The sequence below is a fragment of the Leptopilina boulardi genome, unplaced genomic scaffold (genome assembly GCF_019393585.1).
Source record: "Leptopilina boulardi isolate dan_hultmark-lab unplaced genomic scaffold, ZJU_Lbou_2.1 LbouV2_310, whole genome shotgun sequence".
NCBI lineage: Eukaryota > Metazoa > Arthropoda > Insecta > Hymenoptera > Figitidae > Leptopilina > Leptopilina boulardi.
The window spans coordinates 3,274,868-3,298,870 of record NW_026137875.1 but is presented as its reverse complement, the minus strand read 5'-3'; the positions used below and the strand labels follow the sequence as shown (position 1 = coordinate 3,298,870).

At 25.1% G+C, this 24,003-nt stretch overlaps 2 protein-coding genes across 3 annotated transcripts in view; one reads left to right on the top strand and one right to left on the bottom strand.

The window, feature by feature from the left end:
• Window positions 1–202: 202 nt before the first annotated feature.
• On the top strand, window positions 203–4,205 carry LOC127283676 (probable RNA polymerase II nuclear localization protein SLC7A6OS). The gene is made up of 3 exons (XM_051308694.1): window positions 203–454; window positions 831–1,094; window positions 3,530–4,205. Exons 1-3 carry the CDS (start codon window positions 296–298, stop codon window positions 3,983–3,985), a joined length of 879 nt encoding a protein of 292 aa, XP_051164651.1. The 5' UTR covers window positions 203–295; the 3' UTR covers window positions 3,986–4,205.
• An 891-nt stretch (window positions 4,206–5,096) lies between these two features.
• Window positions 5,097–24,003, bottom strand: part of LOC127283647 (zinc finger protein ush) — a 95,418-nt gene continuing 76,511 nt past the window's right edge. The window contains exons 1-8 of one of the 2 annotated variants that reach the window (XM_051308653.1): window positions 18,282–18,491; window positions 17,911–18,164; window positions 14,906–15,302; window positions 14,142–14,580; window positions 11,421–12,095; window positions 9,819–10,074; window positions 9,279–9,512; window positions 5,097–7,172 (exon numbers count right to left, since the gene is read on the bottom strand). In XM_051308653.1, coding sequence (XP_051164610.1) covers window positions 6,726–7,172; window positions 9,279–9,512; window positions 9,819–10,074; window positions 11,421–12,095; window positions 14,142–14,580; window positions 14,906–15,302; window positions 17,911–18,164; window positions 18,282–18,360 — 2,781 coding nt within the window. In that variant the 5' untranslated portion in view covers window positions 18,361–18,491 and the 3' untranslated portion in view covers window positions 5,097–6,725. Of the gene's footprint in view, window positions 7,173–9,278; window positions 9,513–9,818; window positions 10,075–11,420; window positions 12,096–14,141; window positions 14,581–14,905; window positions 15,303–17,910; window positions 18,165–18,281; window positions 18,492–24,003 lie in introns of those variants that run through there. The other variant, XM_051308654.1, reaches the window with a different exon arrangement.

Here is a 24,003-nt window from a genome sequence, read left to right as displayed (position 1 = left end):
AAAAAAAAAAAAATTAAGATATATTTAGTGATATTAATAATTTTTAAATAAAATTAATAAACAATTAAAATAAAAAGAATTAATGACATTAATGACAGAATTTTTTAATTATTTTGTGGTTAAACTGTTTTTTTTTTGTTCGATATCGAGATATCGAAACACAATTGCTGACAACTTCTCTACTATACGCTAAAAATCTAACCTAAAAAATTGAAAATTGCTTGTGCACTGTGTGAATTATTATTGTGAATAAGTGTTTAATTATTAGAATATATATTATTTATAATTTTAAAAAATGGCAGCAGTATTTCGTGTTAAACGTAGAAATGAAGATGAGCCGATAGACGCTCTTTTAGTTGCATGTAAAAAGCGAAAAATCAGTTCTGATGCGACAAACGAAGAAACCGCTTCTATTTCAACAGTTGTTAAATTTGTAGGAACTGTCAAAGATCCGGTAAATATTTTACGTTTTTCTTATCTTTTTCACCTATTTTAATTGATTTATCATCTTTTCTACTCTTTTGTCATTAAAATTATGGAATTTCCTTGTAAATATTTTGAAATATTCATGAACGAAATATTTTTTTCAATCTATATAAATTATTAAAAATTATGATGTCAATGTAAAATAAAACAGTAAAAATTGAACAAATATTAAATTAAATAACTTCTTTTTAGATTGTTTACCCACTAAATTAATCTAAAAGTTTAACCGAAATATTAAATATTAATTTAAGAAATATTTTGTAAAATATCAAATAAATTATTTTGTAAGAATTTAGAAAATTAAAATTTTTCTTATATTTGAAATAATGTTTTCAAATATTTAGGATCAAAATGTGCTGGACCACATTACGAAAAAATTAACAAAAGAAGAATTAAAAACAAATTACAAGCAACACGTTGTCAATGTCGCCGATAAAATTCGCAAAGAAACAAGAGAATCGTCTGCAGAAAATAGATTTAAAGTTATTAATCGTTTTCGATCATTGAATAATTCTAAAACTGAAGACAGTGACGTTGAAGAGATTACTGTTATTGATGTTGAGGATACAAATTCATGTAAAGAGAAAGTGGAAAATCCTGACAACAAAGTAAATTTTTTTTTTTCCATTCTACTTGATTTTTATACGAAGCTGAAGTAGGCAACGTTTATGATAAAGAATTTTTAAAGAAATAATTTTTTAAAATGAAAAATTTTATAATTTTTTGCCTAAAAAATATTTTTTGTAGTTTTCACTTATCAGCAAATAATAATAAAATATTTGTTAGGCAAAAAATTATAGAATTTTTCGAGCGACTCCACGTTAAGTGATCGCATCGATTTTTCAGGCTATTTTGATAAATTTTTATAATATTGATAATTTGTGTTCCTTTAAGGGTCAAAAAAAGAAATCCTAAGTATTTTTAAAAAATTCAAAATATTTTTCAAAATATAGCACATTTAAATTTTTTGTAATTTTTTTTTTTTTGATTTATTATAACTTTCGTAATTTTTAACCAATCGGGATGAATTATTTTTAAAATACTCGTATTTAGATGGTCTTTCATAAAAAAAATTTTGAAAAAAAAAATTCAAAAATTTTAATTTTTATTAAAAAAAACAATTTTAATTGTTTAAATAATTCGAAAAGTATTTCCCAGAAAAAAATTATTTTGTTTTTGTAGCGCATGAAGTCATTGTAAACTATATGAGGCATTTCATATGAGAATACGGGGTCATGTCTCGGATTTTTCTCAAAATTCGGAAAGTTGTAGTGACAGTGGTGCTAAATAAGTGTACAAATTTTGAATTTGAAATTTTTAATATTTTTCGAAATATTTACAATAACAAATTTCGGCAATATTTTTTTAATTTACTTATAACTTTTTTCGTACTAAAAATAGAGAAAAATGTTGTAAATGTTTTTTACGCAAAAAACCTTAAACTTTTAGAAAAAAATTAATTTTTTACAAAAATATTAATTTTTAAACAATTTGTTAAAAAACTAAGAAAAGTTAATAAAAAATGAAATATTTTACGAACAAATAAAATTAGAGTAATTTTAAAAACACTATTAGAATGCTTATCAAAATCCGCATTCAACGAGCCCTATATGAACTATTTTGGATAAACGGGTGTTAAATTAATAATTAATAATAAAAATTATTTAAATAATTAATAACATTTGAAGAAATAAAGATAAATCGTCAATTCTTTTTTTATTTGGAACATCATCTAATTCTGTGTCAAAAAAAGAATATTAAGTATTACCAAAAATCAAAAATTAAATTATAAAATGTAATTTAGAAAAAGACTGAAAAATACCATTTAAATAATTTTTATTATTAATTATTAATTTAACATCCGTTTATCCAAAATAGTTCATATAGGGCTCGTTGGATGCGGATTTTGATGAGCATTCTAATGGTGTTTTTTAAAATTACTCTAATTTTATTTGTTCGTAAAATTTTATATTTTTTATTAACTTTTGTTAGTTAGTTAATTAATTAATATCTCGAAAACAAAAAATAAAGCTATCTCAAAAATTTAACAATCGATTTATTATGACTTAAACAATATTCATGATTTTTTTCGCGCTTCTAAATGAGAGAGAACATGTTTAAAAGTTAGAAACAAATTTTATTTTTTAAACAAATTGTTTAAAAATTAATATATTTTTAAAAAAATAATTTTTTTCTAAAAGTTTAAGATCTTCCGCGTAAAAAACATTTACAACATTTTTCTCTATTTTAAATAGGAAAAAAGTTATATGTAAAGCAAAAAAATATTGCTCAAATTTGTTATTGTAAATATCTCCAAAAATATTAAAAGTTTCAAATTCAAAATTTGTACACTTATTTAGCACCACTATCACTATAATGTACCAAATTTTAAGAAAAATCCGAGACATGACCCCGTATTCTCATATGAAATGCCTCATATAGTTTACAATGACTTCATGCGCTTCAAAAACTAAATAATTTTTTTCTCGGAAACTCTAAGACATACCATCTTTTTCAAGGTCTTAAATTTTTTAGGACATTGTAGAGAATGTTCATGAATTTTTTGAAAAAAATCGAAGATATACTTTTAGAATTATTTGAACAATTAATTTTTTTTTTAATAACAATTAAAATTTTTGAATTTTTTTTTTCATAATTTTTTTCATGAAAGAGCATCTAAATACGAGTCTTTTAAAAAAAATTCATCCCGATTGGTTAAAAATTACGGAAGTTATAATAAATCAAAAAAAAAAAATTACAAAAAATTTAAATGTGCAATACTTATTTTGAAAAATATTTTGAATTTTTAAAAAATTTTTTTTGACCCTTAAAGGAACACAAATTATCAATATTATAAAAATTTATCAAAATACCCTGAAAAATCGGTGCGATCACTAGACGTGGAGTCGCTCTTTCATTTTAAAAAATTATTTGTTTAAAAATCGTTTATCATAAACGTTGCGTACTTTAGCTTCATATTTTTATTTAGAAAAAGTATTTTAAAATTTTGATATAATGTTTTAATAAATTTTTTTTCTTGCAGGATAACTATGTGTACGATTTATATTATACAGTTGATGAGGTAGACGAAAATTCTATTGATTACATAGAGAAATTCAATGATCAATTAGTGTTTGATGCATACAGAGAAAATGGTGTATACGAATCTGATAATGATTCTGAAGATTCTAATGATGAGGGACATTGGAGAAATGATTATCCAGATTCAGATCATTCAGAAAATTCAATTGCCGAAGATGATATGAAATGTGCAGTCGATAGACTTAAAATTGAAGATGAAGAATCAGATTTGTCAAGTGATGACGAAGATTTTGCTTATGGTCTCGATAAACACGATGAAGATTATTTTGGCACAAAATATGCAAGATTTAAGGCACGCGTCAAATATGCACTTGATGATGAAGATGACGATGACGACGATGATGATGATGATGATGGTGATTATGTTTTAGATTCCAGTAAAAGTGATTCTGATTAATGGAAACTTTTTTCTTATGTTAAATGTTTACTTTATATGTTTAAAATTTTTTCGATATTTGTAAATAATTGAAAAGAAAAAGAGAGTAAAACTTTCTTAGTCGATTTAACCAGTTAAGGTTTGAAATTATATTTATAAAATATTACAGAGTAATTAATTATAGATTATATCTTTAAAATAGCAATAAAATAAATTATTTTTATGTTTAAAAATTGAAAAAGGCTTAATTATTCTTAAATTAGGGGGGTAAATAATGAATCACGTGAACCTTTAAAAAGAAAACTCAAAAAAAAAAAAATTAGTTTTACATTAAAGATTAATTAGTAAAAATTCTAAATAAATAAAACAATTGTTTTTTAAATGTCGCAGAATTTTATTTGTATATATTTATTACATATTTATATAGATATATCTTGTGTGTAAAAATTCATCTATCAAAATAAAAACAAAAGTAAGCCTAATCATTGAGTTTTTTTTTTTTTCGAAGAAAGAAATAACAGTCGCACAAGTCTTGAGAGAAACAGGAATTACCCGTTTGTAAATTTTGATTATTAAATATTTCTATTTTTATAGTCTAAAAAATTTTCAATAAATTCACAAGAAAATAAATTAATTTCCTGAGACATAATATCAAAATGTTTTGTTTTTTTTTCTAAATGACGCGACAAAAAAAAAATTTCCATTTCTCCCAAAATGGAATTTGGGGAAGAATTCGCGTTTTTCTTTTTCTTTAAACGAGACGATAACAATAAAAGTAGAAATGTAATTTACGGTAAGATGTTAGTACCTTTTTTTCATTATTGAATTCATAAAGTGAGTAAGTTGGTATCACAAATTTATGTATCGATACTGGCTCTCGTCGTAAAACCAATAAACTCATTTTTTTTTTGCACTTAGGAGAGAGAGAGAGAGAGAGAGAAAAAAAATATTCTATAAAAAGGCCGCAAAACATTACCGTAAAATCTTCTCGCGTAGAACAGTATACAGTTTTTTTTCTTTTTTTTTTAATATATATATATTTTTAATGATTCCATCGTATGATATGAGTACACTGCGTATACATGTAACACTGGCCTTAATTCTAATTTATACATTCGTGCGCTCGCCGAAATTAAAAAAAAACGCTCTCTTCCTTTCATTCGAATAAGAAAATTGTAATAAAAATTTTCTATATACAAAATATCAAAAACTATTCAAAAAAAAGAATAAAATCTATTCGAAGCTTCCTAGAATATAAATTGTTCCGAGAATTCGAAAAAATCAGATCAATAATTAACTCTCTTCTATTAATGAATTTAATTCATAAAATTTATTACTAAATATCTGACTAATAATTTAAAAAAATAATTTTTAGGTATTTTATCGGCGACACTTACTGCCAAAACTAAATAAAACATTTTGTAAATGTTTTTATAATTTTTTAAATTTACTTTTTTTAATTCACATAGATTAAAAAAAACGATTTTAGTAACAATTAATTTTTGTCCAAAAAAAAAAAAAAACTTTTGGCATATTGTACCTCTCAACTAGATTTTAAAAATCTGTAACAATTTTTAAACTTTTAAATATTTTGAAACGCAAGAATAATTTTTTTTTCTATAATTTAATAAAATTACAGAAATAAAAGAACGCTCATTTGAAAAATGTAAAGCGAGCGCACTTTTTTTTTATGGTTGCGGGCATGTAACTAGTCGTTATTACAATAATATATTAAATGTTATATTGCAATGTAACTTAACAGATTCACAAGCTGAGATTGGTATCATTCAGGATGTTCGCTAATTAATTCCTAATTCCTCTACTGTACAACATTTTACATTCATTCATTTTTTTTTATTTTTTTTTTTGTTTCCTTAGGTATGTCAAACTATTCTACGAGATTATTAAAGTCATGAGATTGCACACCCTCACTTGGGTCAATAATTCCGAGAAATTCGAGACTATTATTTGCTTTCGAATTTTCTTCGACAATTTTTTTATTCTTTCATTCTTTTTTGTTTTAAATCGCAAAAACACGAGATCATTGATGATAATCATCTCAGTACGATGTTTTATATTAATAATATGTACATATACATAAAGGCGAAAAACATTTTCAAAATGATTCTCTCTCTTTGACTTACAACATCTTTCGAGAAAAAAAAAAAAAAAGGAAGTCCACGTTGACCAAAAAGCCCTGACTTTCGAAACTTATGTTATATATTGCGTATATTTACAGGTTGGTATTTTTTGGACTTAAATTTAAGAACAATTCCCTGGATCAACGAAAATCACACTGTGTAATTAACTATAAGCCGATAGTCGATATCTATGTATAAACTGGCAACAATTAACAGTCCTATTTATGAATCTTCAAACTAAAGTCTCGCGTTTTTTCTTTCTATTTTTATATCTTTTTTGATAAATAAATTCACATTAATAATGAAACGGGAGACTTTAATTTGTATATATATAGTGAAAAAGAGAATCTCTGAACTTGAAAAATTTTCTCTCCAAGAAATAAATTAATAGAAAAACGAAATTGATTTTTTTTTATAAGTACCATATGCGATAATTGCAAAAAAAAAAATATCCTTAATTGCTATGTCGGTAAGATTATTCAGACAAGAATTTTTCCTGTCAAAAAAGAGGAGAAAATATAATCTAGAAAAAAGAATTAAGAAAAATAAATTAGTTTAATACTACTTCAGAGAAAATTTTTTTTTTCACTATATAGAAGAAAAGACTTTTGGCTATAAATTTATAGTACAGGAGCCTCTGCCCTGCCGGTTGGTGGCGTAGTGGTATGGCTGCTGGAATTATTATTGTTATTATTGTTATTGTTACTAGCCTCGCCGGTGTGGCTAGAGCAATAGAATTTTTTATGAGCGATAAAAGTGCTTAGATAGGTGAAGCTAATGTCACAGGATCGACAATATCGTGGTCCTGTTTTATTTGGATCGAGACTTTCCTCAGGTGGTGGTGTATCTTCACGTTCCTGTTTCACTTTTCCAGCTACATGCAAAGTTTGTGTTGCCGGTGGCTGCTGTGGTGAATTTGTTGTTGGCTGTGGACTACTTTTTCTCACTTCCGATTTTCCATTAACTTGAGTTTCAGCAGGAATTTCATCAGGTGTTACTGCCGGAGGTGGCTCAGGTGTTGGTGTTGTTGTGTCATCGTCCAAAACGCATGTTATGTAATTTTCCTCCTATAATTTTTACAAATTCATTAAAGTAAAGTTAAAAAAATTTTTGTTTTTTTTTGTCATTATTTCAATTTTTTTTTTAACTTAAATGAAAAGCTACTGATGGGAAATAGTTGTAGAATATGTTAAAAAATGTTTTCTTCCGGGAAAATTTAGGTTTTAATTTATGTTTAAAAATTTACTTAATTGAAGGCCTTGAATCAAATATCTTCTATTATATTATTAAGTTATCAAAATTCCCAAAAGCGACATCGACCCCATCACTGGAAAATTTATTTACACTTATTTTCAAATAAATCAAAATCTTTTGTTATTTTGTTATTATTTTTTACCGTTTCAACATATTTTTGCAATTTAACACTAAAAAACGGGTTATTTTGCAATTTTAAGGAATTTTTTTTCGAATTTTTGGACATATACCTATAAAATTGCTCTTCATTTGAAAAGTTACTTAAAACAATATTTTTTTAAAATACATTTTATTTTTGGATTTTTTTTAAAAATATGTTTTTACCAATTTTTTTAATGTTTTTTTTTTACAATTTATTGTTGTTTTGCAAATTTTTGTTTAGGAACCTAGAATATTGTATATCTAATTTTAAATGTCATTGAAATTAATTGTTTTCAACTGAAAAATGTTATCATTGCTGATTTCAAACTTAAACATCTTCTATTATATTAAATTAACAAATTTCCAATAATGTGATTTTTTTAAATATATCAATTGTCAGTTTATCCTTGAATAAAAATGATCAAAATCCAGATAATTTTTATACACGATCAAAATGTTAGAAACGTCATTCTGTTCATTCGAAAAAATAATTTTTCTGCTAATTTGTAATGCAAAAATTTTTTTTTTTGAAAAATAATAATTAGGAGTCAAATTTGAAAGAGAAAAATTTTTAAATTCACAAATGCAACTTATATGTGATTAAAATAAACAATTGTGTAAGACCGGAAAAAAAGAAATTCTTACAATTTTTGTAATCTTTAATAATTTAAATATATTTAAATAAATAATTAAATATTTAAATTTTTTAACCCAAAAATATTAAAAAATTATTATTTTTCAAAAACAAATTTTTTTTCTGAGAAATATTCAGAAATTATTATTTTATAATAACAAATTTTGTGCTGAATTCAAAAATAGGCTTTTTTTCTCAAAAATATTCAAAAATTATTATTTTTCAAAAATAAATATTGTGCTGAATTCAGCAAGTCCAGCTGATAATTCAGCACAAAATTTGTTTAATAATTTTTAAAAATATTTGTGTAAAAAAATATTTTTTTGAATTTTTAAATTGAATTATTTTTGAAAAATGTTTACTTTTCATAAATTTTTTTAATTGCTCTTTTTTGTGCTGGATTAGCACAATGCAGTATAAAATTTATTTTTGAAAAATAAAAAATTTGAATATTTCCAAATTTAGAAAAATCTATTTTTAGATTTTGAAATTGAATTGTTTTGAAAACTTTTGAATTTACCGAAAGTTTTACAGTTGATTCTTCTATGTGCTAGGCGAACACAATTCAGCGCTAAATTTGTTTTTTGAAAAATAATAATTTTTTTTTTTAATTGTAAAGTCGAATTATTTTGAATAATTTATTATTAAAGATTTAAAAAATTTGATGTAATAAATTCTTTTTCTTTTGGTCTTGAAAAACAAGACTTGATACCATACAATTTTAAAGAAAACGTCTAACTTAAAAATAATTTTTGAAAAATTATTCAAAACTTCAAATATTTATAGATTTAAAATTAACAATTTAAAATAATAATAGCTTCAAATTTTGGTACATAAAAATTAGTCATTCATTTTTTTTATTTTCAGTACGTAAAGTAATTAAATCTAAAATTCGAAAAATTCAAATGACCATTAAAAAAAAAAAATCGAGTTAACTATAACAAAACTTAACGAGGGTTTTGTTATTGAAAAGTTGTATTTTCAGAAAAAAAATTGTCCGGTGAGGTTTGATTTTTGGTGTCGTACAATGTAATTTGACTAATTTTAAAACGCGAACAAAAAAGAAAGAAAATGAAATGAAATTGTAACATAATATAAGATAGAATAGTGATAAAATTTTGAAAAATGATATCGAATTACACACCTGCAGATCTGTGCCACGTTTCTCAAAATGCATTCTGATATGTGTCCTCATGCCACGAAGGGTATTTCCTTTATATCGACAAATTGTACACCTAAATGCTTTAACACCTTGATGAGCATCCATATGTCGTTGAGCGGCTAAAGCTGTCGGACTCACTGCACCGCAAACTGGACATCGCCATCCACCTGTCGAACTGCTGGTACACGTATGAGTACTTCCTGATTCGATTATTGCCTAAAAAAATTTGTTAAATTAAACAAATGTTCAAATAATCTTCATAAAATAAAATCTTTCACCAACAAGCTTACTTTACATTTAAAAGCATTTTATTTAACATATAATTTGTTCTGTTTCAAAGCAAACATAAAGTTAAAAATATATTTTTCCAAATTATTTTGATATTTTTCAAAATATTTTTTAAATTAATTTTAATTTCGGTTCAACTTTTAGATTAAATCTAGATGATTTCATTTTAGAAAAAAATTTTGTTCCAATTTTTCTAAAAAGTAGATTGCAAAATAAAAATATAATCAAAAATACCTTGCATTTGTGACATCGTGTGTGATGTTCCTGAGATTCGGGCCTCTTAGGACAGTAGAACGCTTGATGAGCAGCAAGATTGTCCATTGAAGCAAATTTAATACCACAAGCGGCGCATATAAGCTGAACAAGAGGAGGTGAAGGCGTTCCAGGAGGTGGTGGACTGCTTATTGTACTTTCTCTTGCTTGACAATAATGTTTTTTGTGGGCCACAAAATTTTCGTGACGACAAAATACAATATTACACTCCTTACACCTAAGACAGAACATTTTTTTAAAAATAAATTAATTATTATAGGTACTCGTTAATTTACAATTTCGGATTTTTTTTTCATTATTACGCATAGTTACTCAAATTAATTAAGAATTTAATCTGTTTTTTCAAGTTTTTCAAGCCCATTTTTCAAAAAAAATTTAAAAGAAAAGTACTGGAGAATTTATTGACATTTCATGTTATTTGTTAATTTTTGAATAATATTTTTTTTCTATAATTAAAACCATTTGGTACAGACGTCAATTTTTTTTTATTTTCAAAATTACCAAAATGTTAAACATTTTTTCAGAAAAAATTTTATTTGGATGTTTCTTGAAATAAAAATATTAGACAAAATTTTTTGTGCAAACTCCATTGTATATAAACTAGATGATTATGTTCATAGTATGAATATTTTTGTTTTCTCAAAGAGTGAAAATAAACAAAATAAGTAATTCAGTCAATCGATTTTTTTAATATTTTGAATTTTTTTGAAATTTACTTTCGGCAATTTTCTACGTTTAAAATTTTTATATTTTTTCATCGAATAACATCTATTTTTTAAACGACCTGAAACTAATTTAAGAAAAAACAGAAAAAATAGTTGTAATCAACTTCATTACATTACTTTTTGGCACATTCATTAAAGCAAAAAAAAAAATAAAAATTTGAATTACTTAAAGAATAAAAATCACCATTAATTATAAAAATTTCTAATAAGATATTATATGTTTTAGAATTATGATTTGATGGTATCTTATATTCTACAGAATATTATATATTTTTCGAGAATATTAAATTGTTAAAATATTAATTTTGCGGAATTTTCATTAAACCGATTATCAATGTTGCAGAATTAATATTATTTAAACGAAAATTAATTTGCTCAAAATTAAATTTGATTCAATATCAATTTGTACGAAACATTGTCTCGTAGAATATTAATTTTGCAGAATTGTAATTTAAAAGAATTTTAATTTTGTAGACAGAAGATTAGAAAGAATGTTAATTTTGCAGAATATTTATTTGCTCGAATATTACCGTCTTGGTACTGAACGTAAAAATTGTAAATATTGATTTTAAAATACTATTTCCTTGAAACACGGAGACTTTTTACAAAATCGGCCTGAACACCAAGGATTTTTATCTTATAAATTTCCTAAATCCAAAAGATTGTGCGAATCCATACAAAAACGCGATTGCAAAACGGAAAGTAATATAATGACAGGTTCATTACGTTCTGCCGCCGTCAGATGGCAGAAGCATTCAGAGAGCATAAAGTCGCAGCCAAAGAATTTCACAGATCGTTCGACACTCTTAAATTAATTATTTTAATAAGATTATCTTACCTGGAGACACCTTGTTTAACGAGAACTCCGGGAGCTGGTGGTGGTGGTAAATCAGTCAATCTAAGCGCAAGTTCAGTGGTGGGCGTTGAAACAACAGCGTTTGTATTTTGATTTGTCGAAATGGTTCTTGATCGTGGACTACCGCTACCACGGGATCTGGGACTTCCCGGTGGTGGCGGTAGGGATGTGGGCGCTGGTGAAACTCTATTCTCCTTTTCGTCCTGATGTACAGGCGAACGCCTGATACTGAGATCGAGTGGTGCTGAGGCGGGAGCCGAGGGTGACGTTGAGGTAGAGCCAATAGAAGACGGTGTCGATGGTTTATTTGCAGCGCGAAGCACCGATGGAGCTTCGGTGATGGTATTTTGAGTCGTTGAAATACCCCTTGTCATTGGTTGCAACGATCCATTTGGCAACAGGAAGCATGCAGTGTCGGGAGCAGGAAGAGCGGGTGCTGCAAGAACACTGGCACCGCGGAACAGCGAATAAGGAACAATGAGAATTGGATTTGTCGGTAGCGCTAGACACGGTTGAGGTGGAGGCGAATCACCAGGACTCGAACTCGTTGGCGGTGATGCTTTCACTGATGCTGGAGCAGGCTGTGCATCTTTTACCACGTGTCTTGTGTTACAATAATGTGCCTTGTGGGCGCGATACGTTTTCAACGAACTAAACCTGTTAATTTTAAAACGATAATTAAAATTGGTGATAAATAATTTTCAGGCCTCGGATCGACTTTAAGGTGTAAAAAAAAAAAATCGTTCGAGTCGATTTAAATTCCAAAAAGAAGTCGAAAAAATCGATTTTTTTATTTTAATTAAATTTAATTAATTAATAAATATTTTACTTTAAAAAACTAATGTTATTAGATATTAAATTTTCATTTTATTAATTCCTTAATAAGAATAATTTTATAAGAATATTATCAAGAAAATTTATTTCGAATATTTTAGAATCGAACTAAGACAACTTTTCAAAATTTTAAGGACAAAGTTCTAAAAAAATTTTTTGAAGTTCCATTTTTCAAATTTTCGAAGTATAATTTAAGCAGTTTATTCAAATTAAAAATTTTGGCATAGTTTTTAGTTTATATGGTTTAAAAAATTTCGGACAATATTTAAGTTTTACAGATTTTTAAATTAAATTATTTTAAAATAATTGAATTGTAGAAGATTTTAAATTTGAAATAAATTTTTCCAAATTTAAATTGCTGTAGTTTTTTTTTTAAATTTCTGAAAACAATTCAGTTTTAGAGTTTTCAATAAAAATTTTCTTAAATAATTGAATTTTTAAAGAAATATTAAAATTATTAAAAATAATTCAATTTTTAAAGAGTTACCACTTGAAATTTTTAGAAATAGTTGAATTTCAAAAAATTTTGTTAAATTTCAGACAATAATTAAAATTTACAGAATGGAAAATAATTCATCAAATAATTTTAGATAACTTTTTTTTTTAATATAATTAAATTTTCGAAGATTTACAATTCAGATTTTTGAAAATAATTGAACTTCAAGTGATTTTTAATTGAAATTTTTGGTGATTTATGTTGATGAAGAATTTATTAGAAATTAGTGATAAAAATTGAGTTTCAAATGTTTTTAAAATTGAAAAATACTTGTAGATAATTGAATTTTTGAAGAATATTATAAAAATAAATAAAAATAATTGAATTTTGTTTTTTGAAAATAATTGAATTTCAAGTGATTTTTGATTGAAATTTTTGTTAATTTCTGTTGCTGAAGAATTTATTAAAAAATTCTAGAGAAAAATTGAACTTTAAAAGTTTGTAATTAAAAAATTCTTTCTGGTAATTGAATTTCGAAAGAGTTGAAATTATTAAATTTTAGAAAGTTTTACATGGAAAATTTTATAAATAATTAAATTTTATGAGGTTTTAAATTGAAATTTTCGAAAATAATTGAATTTCAAATAATTTTGAATTTAATTTTTTTGGTGATTTCTGTGGCTGATTTTTTTTTTAAATTTTAAATCATTATTGAAATTCATAAAATTTTTAATTGAAAAATAGTTGAAGATAATTGTATTTATGAAGAATTTTAAAAATTTAAAAAAAGTCGAAAAGTCGCATCTTATTAAGGGGATGGAACAGTGAAATTTTAACCTTTCAAAATTTACGTTGTCTATTTACATCAATTTTTTTTTGTGACATTATTTAGGGTCTAAAATTATTCTAAATTATTGAAATATGAAAAAAAAAATTTGTGTCAATTTTAGAATTTGTATTTTTTAAGAAAATTGAAAATTTTAAAAACCCATACAACTGATTGTTCATAACCATAAAATGTAAAAAATAAAAGATATGAGCCAAAAGTTCTAAACGTTCAAATAAACGAAATATTTTTTTCAATCTATAAATTTTTAAAAATTATGATGGCAATGTAAAATGAAACAGTAAATTAAATAACTTCTTTTTAGATATTTAAAACAATATTTTTGAATAAAATTCGTACTTAAAGAAGTTGCAAAAAAAAAATTCAAAACTTTTGGCTCATAAATAAATTGCCGACGAAAAGTACTAGTTGCTAGAATTTTTCAGGTAAAAAATTATTTCTTCAAAAATCGTTTATGATAAATGTTGCGTACTTCAGCATCGTGAAATTGGAAGAATTTCAATTCGAGGCCTGCTTTACGTGATTTTTAGGAATTTTTATGAATAAAAAATGTTCTGTTTTTTATAGATAAAAAAAAAAGATATACCTGATGTCGCAATTTCGGCAGTATCTCTCTGCCTCCTCATTCAACGATCCATTGGCAACGGGAGTGACAGATCCAGAATTTCCCACGGGAGTAGTTGGAGCAGGTGGTACTGAAGGTGTTACAGGTGAAGCCGCATGCATCCTCATGTGACGATTGAGAGAAACTTTTTTGTCAGCACTGTATGAACAATGTGGACAAGCGTATGCCTTACGAACGTCAAATTTGCCACTTTTTTCATCATCCTCGTCATTATTTGCATTGTCTTCCTCGAGACGTGGTCGATGAGCACAATAAAATGTCTGATGAGCCTCCAAAGTACTCGCTGAACTAAATCTAATTCCGCATGGAGGACAAATTAATGGCGCTGGTCTTGCCGGTTCTAATGTTATCGTTTCCTTGCCATCCGTTGGCAATACAAAAAGTCGTCCCGAGGCTATCGCTATAAAAATAAAAAAGAAATTATTCAATCTCACGAAATTATCTTTTTTTATTTATGTACACAAAGGACTTTGAAGTTTTAATTATTTACCTATACATAAATTATTTTTTTTTCCGGTTCAAGAAATTTTTTATAAACAATTGAATATTTCATCAGCTAGTTGATTAATTCAGTTTTTTATTATCGCGCATGTACGAAGTCCATTGCATTTCTTCATTTCGATAAGAAATTTGATTATCAGGGCGAATTGTTTATAATTTTTCTTTTATTATGATTTCAAATTTAAAGAGAAAATAGTGTGAGAAAGAAAAAATTGTTTATTTACCATTTTGAAGTCCAACGGGAAGTGGTGGGGTTTGATTTGGAGGTGAAATATTTTCGGGTTTGATTGTGAGAGCGGCAACGGTGGCTGGCCGCAATGCAGGATCCGTTGCCAGACTAGTATTCAGTCTCAATCTTGGTGTGACTTCATCATCTAATCTTGCTTTTTTCGTGTCACAAGATGTATCGTCTGATCGTCGTGAATCCTCGGAATCTCTTCTAGCATCTCTTCGGCGTGTCGATGATGATGATGAGGATGATGGTCGGCCACAATCTTCCGAATCTTTGATAACCATATTCGAGTCCTCGTCAATGTCGAGACGCGTTGCTTTTGGACTCGATTCATGTGTTGATGGTGTTGTTTTTGTCGACGAATGCCTTTCCCTCGATCCTCTTGATGCCTGCAAAAGTTATCATTTATATCAACAAAAATATAATAATTATTTTCTATTTCAGAGTTGTCGTAAGAATAAATTTTACCATGACAAAAAAAAATTATTATAATTTATTATAATTTTAATTAATTTAATGAATTATAATTGAAATCTAATAATCTGAAGTTAAAAAAAAAATTATTTACTGAAAATAGATAACAAAAAGGTGATAATAAAATAATAGTTAAAACCAATTAACGTACAAAATAACTAATTTCATTCATCAAAATTTAAAATTTGGGTAAATTGAAACTTAAATCAATAAATATTTGTATAAATTTAAAATCGGATTATTTGGTTAATTTAAAAAATAAATCAATTAAATTTTTGAAAAATTTGAATTCAGGTGATTTGAAATTTAAATCAATTAAAATTTGGATAATTTTAAACATAAATCATCAATCATAATTTGGGAAAATTGAAATTCCGATAATCTTAAACTTGAATCAATTAAAATTTGGGTAAATTGAATTTTGGATAAAGTGAAACTTAAATAAAAAAAAAAAATTAAGGAAAGTTGAATTTTGGATAAATTAAAAATTAAATCAATCAAAATTTGGATAAATTGAAATTCGAATAATCTTAAACTCAAATCAATTAAAATGTAGATAATTTAAATCATTTAAAATTTATTTATTATAATTTAAATAATTCTAAACTTAGATAAATCATAATTTGAAGAAATTAAAATTCGGATAATTTTAAACTTTAATCAATTAAAATTTTGGATAAATTGATCATTTGAAATTTAAATCAATTATATTTTGGAAAAATTTAAATTCGGGGTAATTTGAAACATACGTCAATAAAAATTTGAATAACTTAAATCAATTAATATTTGGATTATTTAAAATACGGTAAATTTGAAACTTAAAACAATTTAAAATTAGATAATTAAAAATCAATTAAAATTTATATATTATAATTTAGATAATTTTAAACATAAATCAATAATAATTTGGACAAATTTAAATACGAATAATTTTAAATTTAATTCAATTAAAATTTGGATAAATTGAAATTCGTATAATTTGAAACCTATAATTTAATCGAAATTTGTATAAATCGAAATTCGTATAATATAAAATTTAGATGAATTAAAATTCGGTTAATTTTAAATGAATCAATTAAAATTTGGACCGATTGAAATTTTCATAATTTAAAATTAAATAAAATCAATTTATAATTTGAATAAATTAAAATTCAAATAATTTAATTTTTAGCTGCAGTTGAAATTTTGTTAATTTTAAATTTCAAATTAATTGAATTTGCTTTTAATTAATAATTTTATTTTTGTCAATAAAAATAAAAAAATTATTGAAAATTTTATCACATAAAATTAAAAATTAAAATTGAGATTAAATTGAAATTTTGATTGATTAAATTTTGAATCGAATAATTAATAAAATTTAAACAAATTGAAATTTAAATAAAATAAATAAATTTCCTTAATTAAATTTTGGATTGATTGAATTGATTAGAAATTAAAAAGAGCTTAAATTTACATCGATTAAAATTTTAATCAATAAATGTTTCAACTAATTAACATTTAAATTTATTGAAATTTTTCCTAAATAATTTTTAAATCGATAAACATTTTTTGATTAATTTAAATTTAGGTCAATTTAATTATTTATACGAAAACACGAAAATTTTCAAATTTTGTGTCCTATTAATATAATTCAGAAATGGTGAAATTATTTTTTTAAACTAAAATTATTTTCAACATTCCTGAGTTTAAATAAATGTTGTGAATTTAATTATTTTTGAAATATTACATCCACAAATTAATCAATCAATTAATTAATAAATTTATCAATACAAATGAAATTCAAATAAAAAAAATATAATAAAAGAATGACGATTTTATTTGAAAAAATCGTTAATTTTTGAAAAATAAGAACAAATAGGAGAAAAGAGGAGATTTTTGACAATTTCCAAAAGTTATCTTTGAAGTAACTTGAGAAGTTTCAGACAATTTGAGAGAACTAATGACAGATAGTATCGTCCCAAGAAGAAAATTGGCTCTAGAGTAGTTTTTATCTGATTATAGAGCTACGAGATGCGTATCAACTGAGCCAAGATAATTTTCTATGGAGCATTGTCAAGCTACGAGACATCTGTTTCCTGTGATTTGAAATACCTCCAAAGATTCTTATCAGACCACGAAGATTAGAAAACTTAACACAAGATTTTAGTTGCAGATAAAATTTTAAACATTTCGTTTTGAGAAACCTAAATAACGAAAATTTCGATTCACACAAGATACATATATTTATAAATTTAAAAACAGAAACATAAATTTTCATTTTGAACAAAAATTACACTTTAATGATACATTTTAGAAAAAAATTTCTTTTTTTTTTTCAAATAATACAAATATTTAAATAAAATAAATTTCTTATAATTTAGAATTTTAGAAAAGAAATTTCTTTTTCTTGGAATATAAAATGTTGTCATTTTGTGAATTCTTCAATTGAAAATCGTTTAGGAAATTTTTTTTTCGAAATTAATTTTCGGGAGGAAAAAAACGAACTTTTTTAAAAAAAAAAAAAAAAGAAATCTTTTTATTTACCTCAATATCCTCGGTGAGACTAGAGAGTCGTTTTCTCGCATCTTCGGAGAGTACATTAAATCGTAACCGGATGTCCTCGGCAACGGAATTCGGAGTTATCACAGGTAAGACGGAGTTGAGTCTTGGTGGAGGTGGTAAACTTGATTCCTCATCAACAGCTGGTGCTGAAGGACTCGAGACTGCTGATCCTCCTCCTTCGACTCCGCTACTCACGGACGGTGTCTTCTCCGAGTCACTCCACTCCTCATCTTCCCCTAAAGAATTAATAACAATTACTTTTCATTGTAAAAAAAATCACAATTACACAAAATTTGTAAATTACTAAATTTACTTTTCAACTAAAAATTTAACAAAAAAAAAAAATAAAATACTTTTTATACGAAAATGACGTTCAAGAAATGATGGACTGTGAAGAGGAATTTGCAAATCAATTTCACTGGAGACAACCATAATTACAGAAATTCTCCTTCCTCACAAGGAAGAGAATAATTTTTTTCACATACACTTTTTTTTTTTTTTTTTTTGAAGTAAAAAAATTTCTATAACACTATAATATTGAGAAATACAGAGGGAAAAACGACGTGTTTCTGACGCTGGCTTCGTCCCTAATGGCACCGACAGCAAAAGCTAAACCATGCGTATTTCCCCCACCCTTTCAATCCCTATCTTTGAGTTCCCCTTCGTCACCCTGGTCACCCAACATTCAGCTTATCTTTCCATCTATCTCTTCTTCCCTCCTCCTTCCCTCTTCATCGTTCTCGATTCCCCGCTGGCATGGGTCCTTTAAAACCCCTTTGCGCGTTTCTCACACCACATGCGCAAACGATATTCTCATTCCAATATTTGTATATATATATGTATTTGTTATAACGAGCTTTGGAACTGAGAGATAGAGAGAAAGAGTCAAATCTCCATCGGATTATTATCTATGGGGGATTTAAATATATATATTTCACTGAAAATATTATAAAGATTAAGAATATTCTTGAAGGACAGTTTTGCCAATGTGTACGGTGAAGAGATCTAATCTTCCAGGATATTCGATTCTCTGAATTGACTGTCCTTGAAAAGTTGAATCAATAAAAAAATGATTGCGATTTTTATCGATATTTAATTTTTGAATATAGGTCCAATATCTTCAAAAAAAAAAAAAATTTACCAATTTCAGCCACAATTATTATTTGACTCTTATTCTAAATTTCATTGCCCAGTTATATTTTATCGATATTTAATTTATGAATTTTTTTTTTAATATTTCAAAAATTAAATATCGATAAAATAAAACCGCTCAATGAAATTTTTTCTCAAACCTTATTTCTTTTATTCTGATTATATTGATTGTGATTTATTTGAATATGCTAGTCTTTTTTGGGACGCATTAATTTTCCATAAAAATCATTAACTAGAATTCTTATTTATTTATTATTAGTATTTTATTTTATTAAAATTTTATTTTTTTAAAAATGAAATTGTAAATATAAGTATTTTAAAATATATTAGCGTTGAAAGTTTTTTATAAAAATTAAATTAAGTACTAAAAATTAATTTGAAGTTAAAAAATATTTAAAAATATCTCAATGCCAGAAGAAAACGATTTTTATTGGTTACTCGATCATGACGTCACATCGGTACATTGTCGCGCATCGTCTGCTTTATGAATTATGATTCACAATTAAATGCAGCTTTGATAAAATATATTCTAAATCATTTATAGTTTTTAATGTTATGAAAATTAAATAATTGGTACCTAAATGTTTGAGTGAGAAATTAAATTTTAATTGACTGATGACTGAGGACATCTGAGTGTTATACAGAAATTAATAAATAGATAGAATTGAGTAGAGTGAGTGAGATAGGAAAAATAGTCATGACAATATATGTAAGAAATATTCAAATTATCATTTAGAAATATAATAGACGCGAAACGAAACAGTGTTTCAAAATTTTAAACTTATTAATTATTGTAATTATGTTGAGTGATTTTCAATATTATTAAAGTTGCTTTGTTTAGAATAATTATGAACATTATTTATTTATATTATTTTTATCATCATCCTACGCAATAAGAGAAACATTTATTATTAATAACAAAATTGACTTATTCGCGTAACACTAAATTATTCCTGTGATAATAAGTGAAATGCCTTGTAAATTGGAACCAGGATTTTCAAAATAAATCTTTAAAGTTTTTCATTTCAATTTTTTAATTTTAAGGTTATGTTCATAACTTTATTTTATTTGTATTTGTGATGTTTGTTTGCATCTACATGTGACAAAATAGAATTTAAAATTTTTTCAATAAAAATACTTTCATTAAAGTGATCTTGAAAACAGTAAAAATTTGACTTTATTTGATAGCACATCCTCACGTTTTGCAATTAGAAATCACTGTCTCCTGACATTTTCATTTTGTGGCCACAGGAGAAAACAATTTTTCAGGTGTTTTAATTGCAGTACTATTACACAGTGACACAAAACACGTTTTATATTTATTTCCCTGCATATCGAAATTATTTACAGAGTTTTTATTTAATTTTGCGTTTATTTTTCACTAAAAAATTATAAGCAAAAAAAATTTGTTATATAAATCCAACCCGATCTACCCACTAAAATTAAAAAAAATTTTTTTTGATAAACACACCGTATTATTTTTTAGACGAATTAGCAATATTCAAATTAAAATTTAACAGATTATCTTTTTATAAGAATTTTTAACCTAACAAAATTTTTAGCTACCGAATTTTTGTTTTGGCAGAATTTTTAGTTTATAGTCATTTAATTTACATGACTTTTTATTTAATAGAATTTTAATTTAAGCGAATTTTTATTTAACAGAATTCTCATTCAATCGAATTTTATATGTAATTTGAATTTTTAAATAACAAAAATTCCAATTCACGGAATTTTAATTTGTTCGAATTTTTAATTGATAAAATTTTTAAGACATCAAATTTTCATTTGACCGAAATTACAAATAACCGAACAAACAATCGAGAGAAAGATTTCGGCGCAATTTTTAAAATTATTACCAATTAGAAATTACTATAAGAAAATCGTGATTGGTCAATTTTCAAAAATTGCACACAAATCTTTCTGTCGATTGTTTGTTTGGACATTTGTTATTTCAGACAAATGTAAATTCGGCGTTTTAAAAATTCTATCAATTAAAAATTTGTATACAAATAAAAATTCGGACAAATTGAAATACGGTGAATTGGAATTTCTATAATTTAAAAATTCAAATCCCATAAAATTCAATTCAATGAGAATTCTGATAAATTAAAATTCTTTAAATAAAAATTCATGTAAATTAAATGACTATAAAATAAAAATTTTGCCAAAACAAAAATTCGATAGCTAAAAATTTTGTTAGGGTAAAAATTCTTATAAAAAGAAAATCTGTCAAATTTTAATTTGAATACTGCAAATACGTCGAAAAAAAAATAATTTTTAATTAAATACTTGAAAATAAAAATTCTATTTAATGATTTTTATGGGAAATTAATGCGCCTCCTTAATATTCAGTATTATTATTAAGCGTTATCAATTTCGTCAATTTTGTAAAAATTTTTATGAAATATTTTGTAACAAGTTCTGTAACTTTCGCAAAAAGATTGGGTTGAATTGATAAGTTCAATCATATTTTATGATTTTTGAGATTTTTTGAAATTTATTTTCAAAACTATAGTAAAGTTCTTATCTAAACTTAAAATTTTCAAATTTAACACGAATTTTTCTTGAAATTAATCTAAGAGAATCTAAATTTAAAGATTTTCAAAATAATTTGTAAAAAAAACAATGAAAAATAAAAATTAGATTTTTCCTTTTTATTTTAACTTAATTCTGAAAGAAAATAATCATTTTTTCAACAAAAAAAAATTTATTTTTAAAAATTTTCGTTGTAAAAGTAGACTTTTTCAAAAAAATTCCAAGAACGATAATAAAATTATATATTAAAACTAGATTTTTCCTATTAATCTAACTTTTAAGCCTATTGAAAAATAATAATTTCAGGAAAATTAATTTCTAAAAATTTTCATTGTGAAAATATTTTTCAAAAATTTGCATAAACGATAAAAAAATTATTAAAACTATTTTTTTTACTGTTATTTTAACTTAATTCTAATCGAAAATAATAATTTTATCAAAAAATGAATTGATTTTTAAAAATTTTCGTTGCCAAAGTCGACTTTTCAAAAAATTCGCAAAAACCATAAAAAATTATTAAATTTAGATTTAAGTTAATTTTAAAAGAAAATAATAATTTTAGTAAAATTGATTGATTTTAAAAAATTTTCAGCTTCAATAAATAGTTTCATTACTTTTGGATAAAAAAAATCTTAAATGTCAAAAAACTTTAATTTTTCAAAAAGTCTGATTTCTATACACCTATTATTTTTTATCATGAAGTTTTTGATAATAAAGAAAAAAAATTTTTTCCTTTGCATAAAAAATTTATACTTCAAAGAGTTAAAGTTCAATTATTTGCTTTTTTTACAGTTGTACTTCAAGTTGAACTATATTTATATACGTTTGAAATAGTTCCTTGAAAGTTGAAGATTGAAATTCAAATCTTTAATCTTGGAAGCGCGTTCCACAACGTGAACTTTAAGCCATTGAGAACATGAAACTTTAAAGCTCCAACAAACAATATTTCTAGTTATCTTAAATCTTCGACCTATTTTCAAAAGGAAAAACAAATATGTACGTCTAAAATGAATTTTCATTTGTCTCAAGTTCAGACTATCAAGTAAAGTTTCTTTTTCAATTTAGATCTTTTGCTCATGTAAAATCGAAACAGATGACTTCTCTAAGTCACGCCATTCAACTTCTCAACTTCCGCTGGGGATAAATAGCTTCTATATTGTTTTATTTCTCTATACATTGCGGGAATGCATCGATTATTTAATAATAATTGATATACCATTTTATCACTTAATTATTAATTTTATCATTTCACTCGTTTATATTTGTAGAAAATAATAAATAAATAAATGTAAAGTGAAAGTAAAGCTTACTCTATAACGAAAATAGAATTCACTCTCTGAAAAGTGAAAATTATTTCAGAGTAAACGTTATTTTAAATATAATACAGAATTTACTCAAAGAAGAGATTATTTTTTTCACTGTATAGAAAAAGGGATTTAGATTGTCTCACTTTTGGAGTTGAATTTAGAACTTTAAAAATGTTGCTATTCACTCCCCAATTTTTCAAAATTGTTCAAATTTTACTACAAGGAAGAGTACTCTAGAACAAGTTGAATCGTCACTCACTCCAAGAAAAGAAAAATTTATTCTCTCTAGAGAGTGAAATAAATTTTACTTCAAACACACTGTAAAAACTTTGTGGAGTTAATAGCAAAAAAAGTTGGGAGTACAAAGTTTGAAGTTAAAAATCAACTCCAAAAGTGAGTTAACATTAGATTTTTTCACATTGTAAACTGTAAAAAAGCCTTTAACACTCAACGGAAATCTATAAAAGTCCCACTCTTTTGGAATTGAAGCAAAGGGAGTTGATGCTAAAGAAGTTAATTTTATTCCTAGGGAGTTAATCTAATATTAACTCACTTTTGGAGTTGATTTTTAACTCGAAAAATTTTACTCCCAACTTCGGTTGCTATTAAATCCCCAAATTTTGTACAGTGAAGATTTGGGGAGTTAATAGCCACCAAGATAGGAAGTAGAAATTTTTCGAGTTAAAAATCAACTCCAAAAGAGAGTTAATATAAGATTTAGCATTGACCTTTAACCATTAGCCTTTAGTATTAAGTCTTCTGGCATATTATTAACTCGCTAATACACTGTAAAAAATTTGAGGAGTTTATAGCAATCGGAGTTTGGAGTAAAATCTGAAAATCAACTCCAAAAGGGTGCAACTTTTATAGAATTCCGTTGGAAGTTAAAATCTAACTCCTTTTCTTCACAACTCTTTTTTCAATTCCAAAAGAGAGCGCGACTTTTAAAGAATCCCGTCGGGAGTTAAAAACTAACTTTTTTTTAAACAGTGTACTCACTCCAAAACCCTCTCTTCATAAATAGTTAAAATCACTCCAAAAAGAATAAAACACACCTTTAACTAAAACAAAATTAACA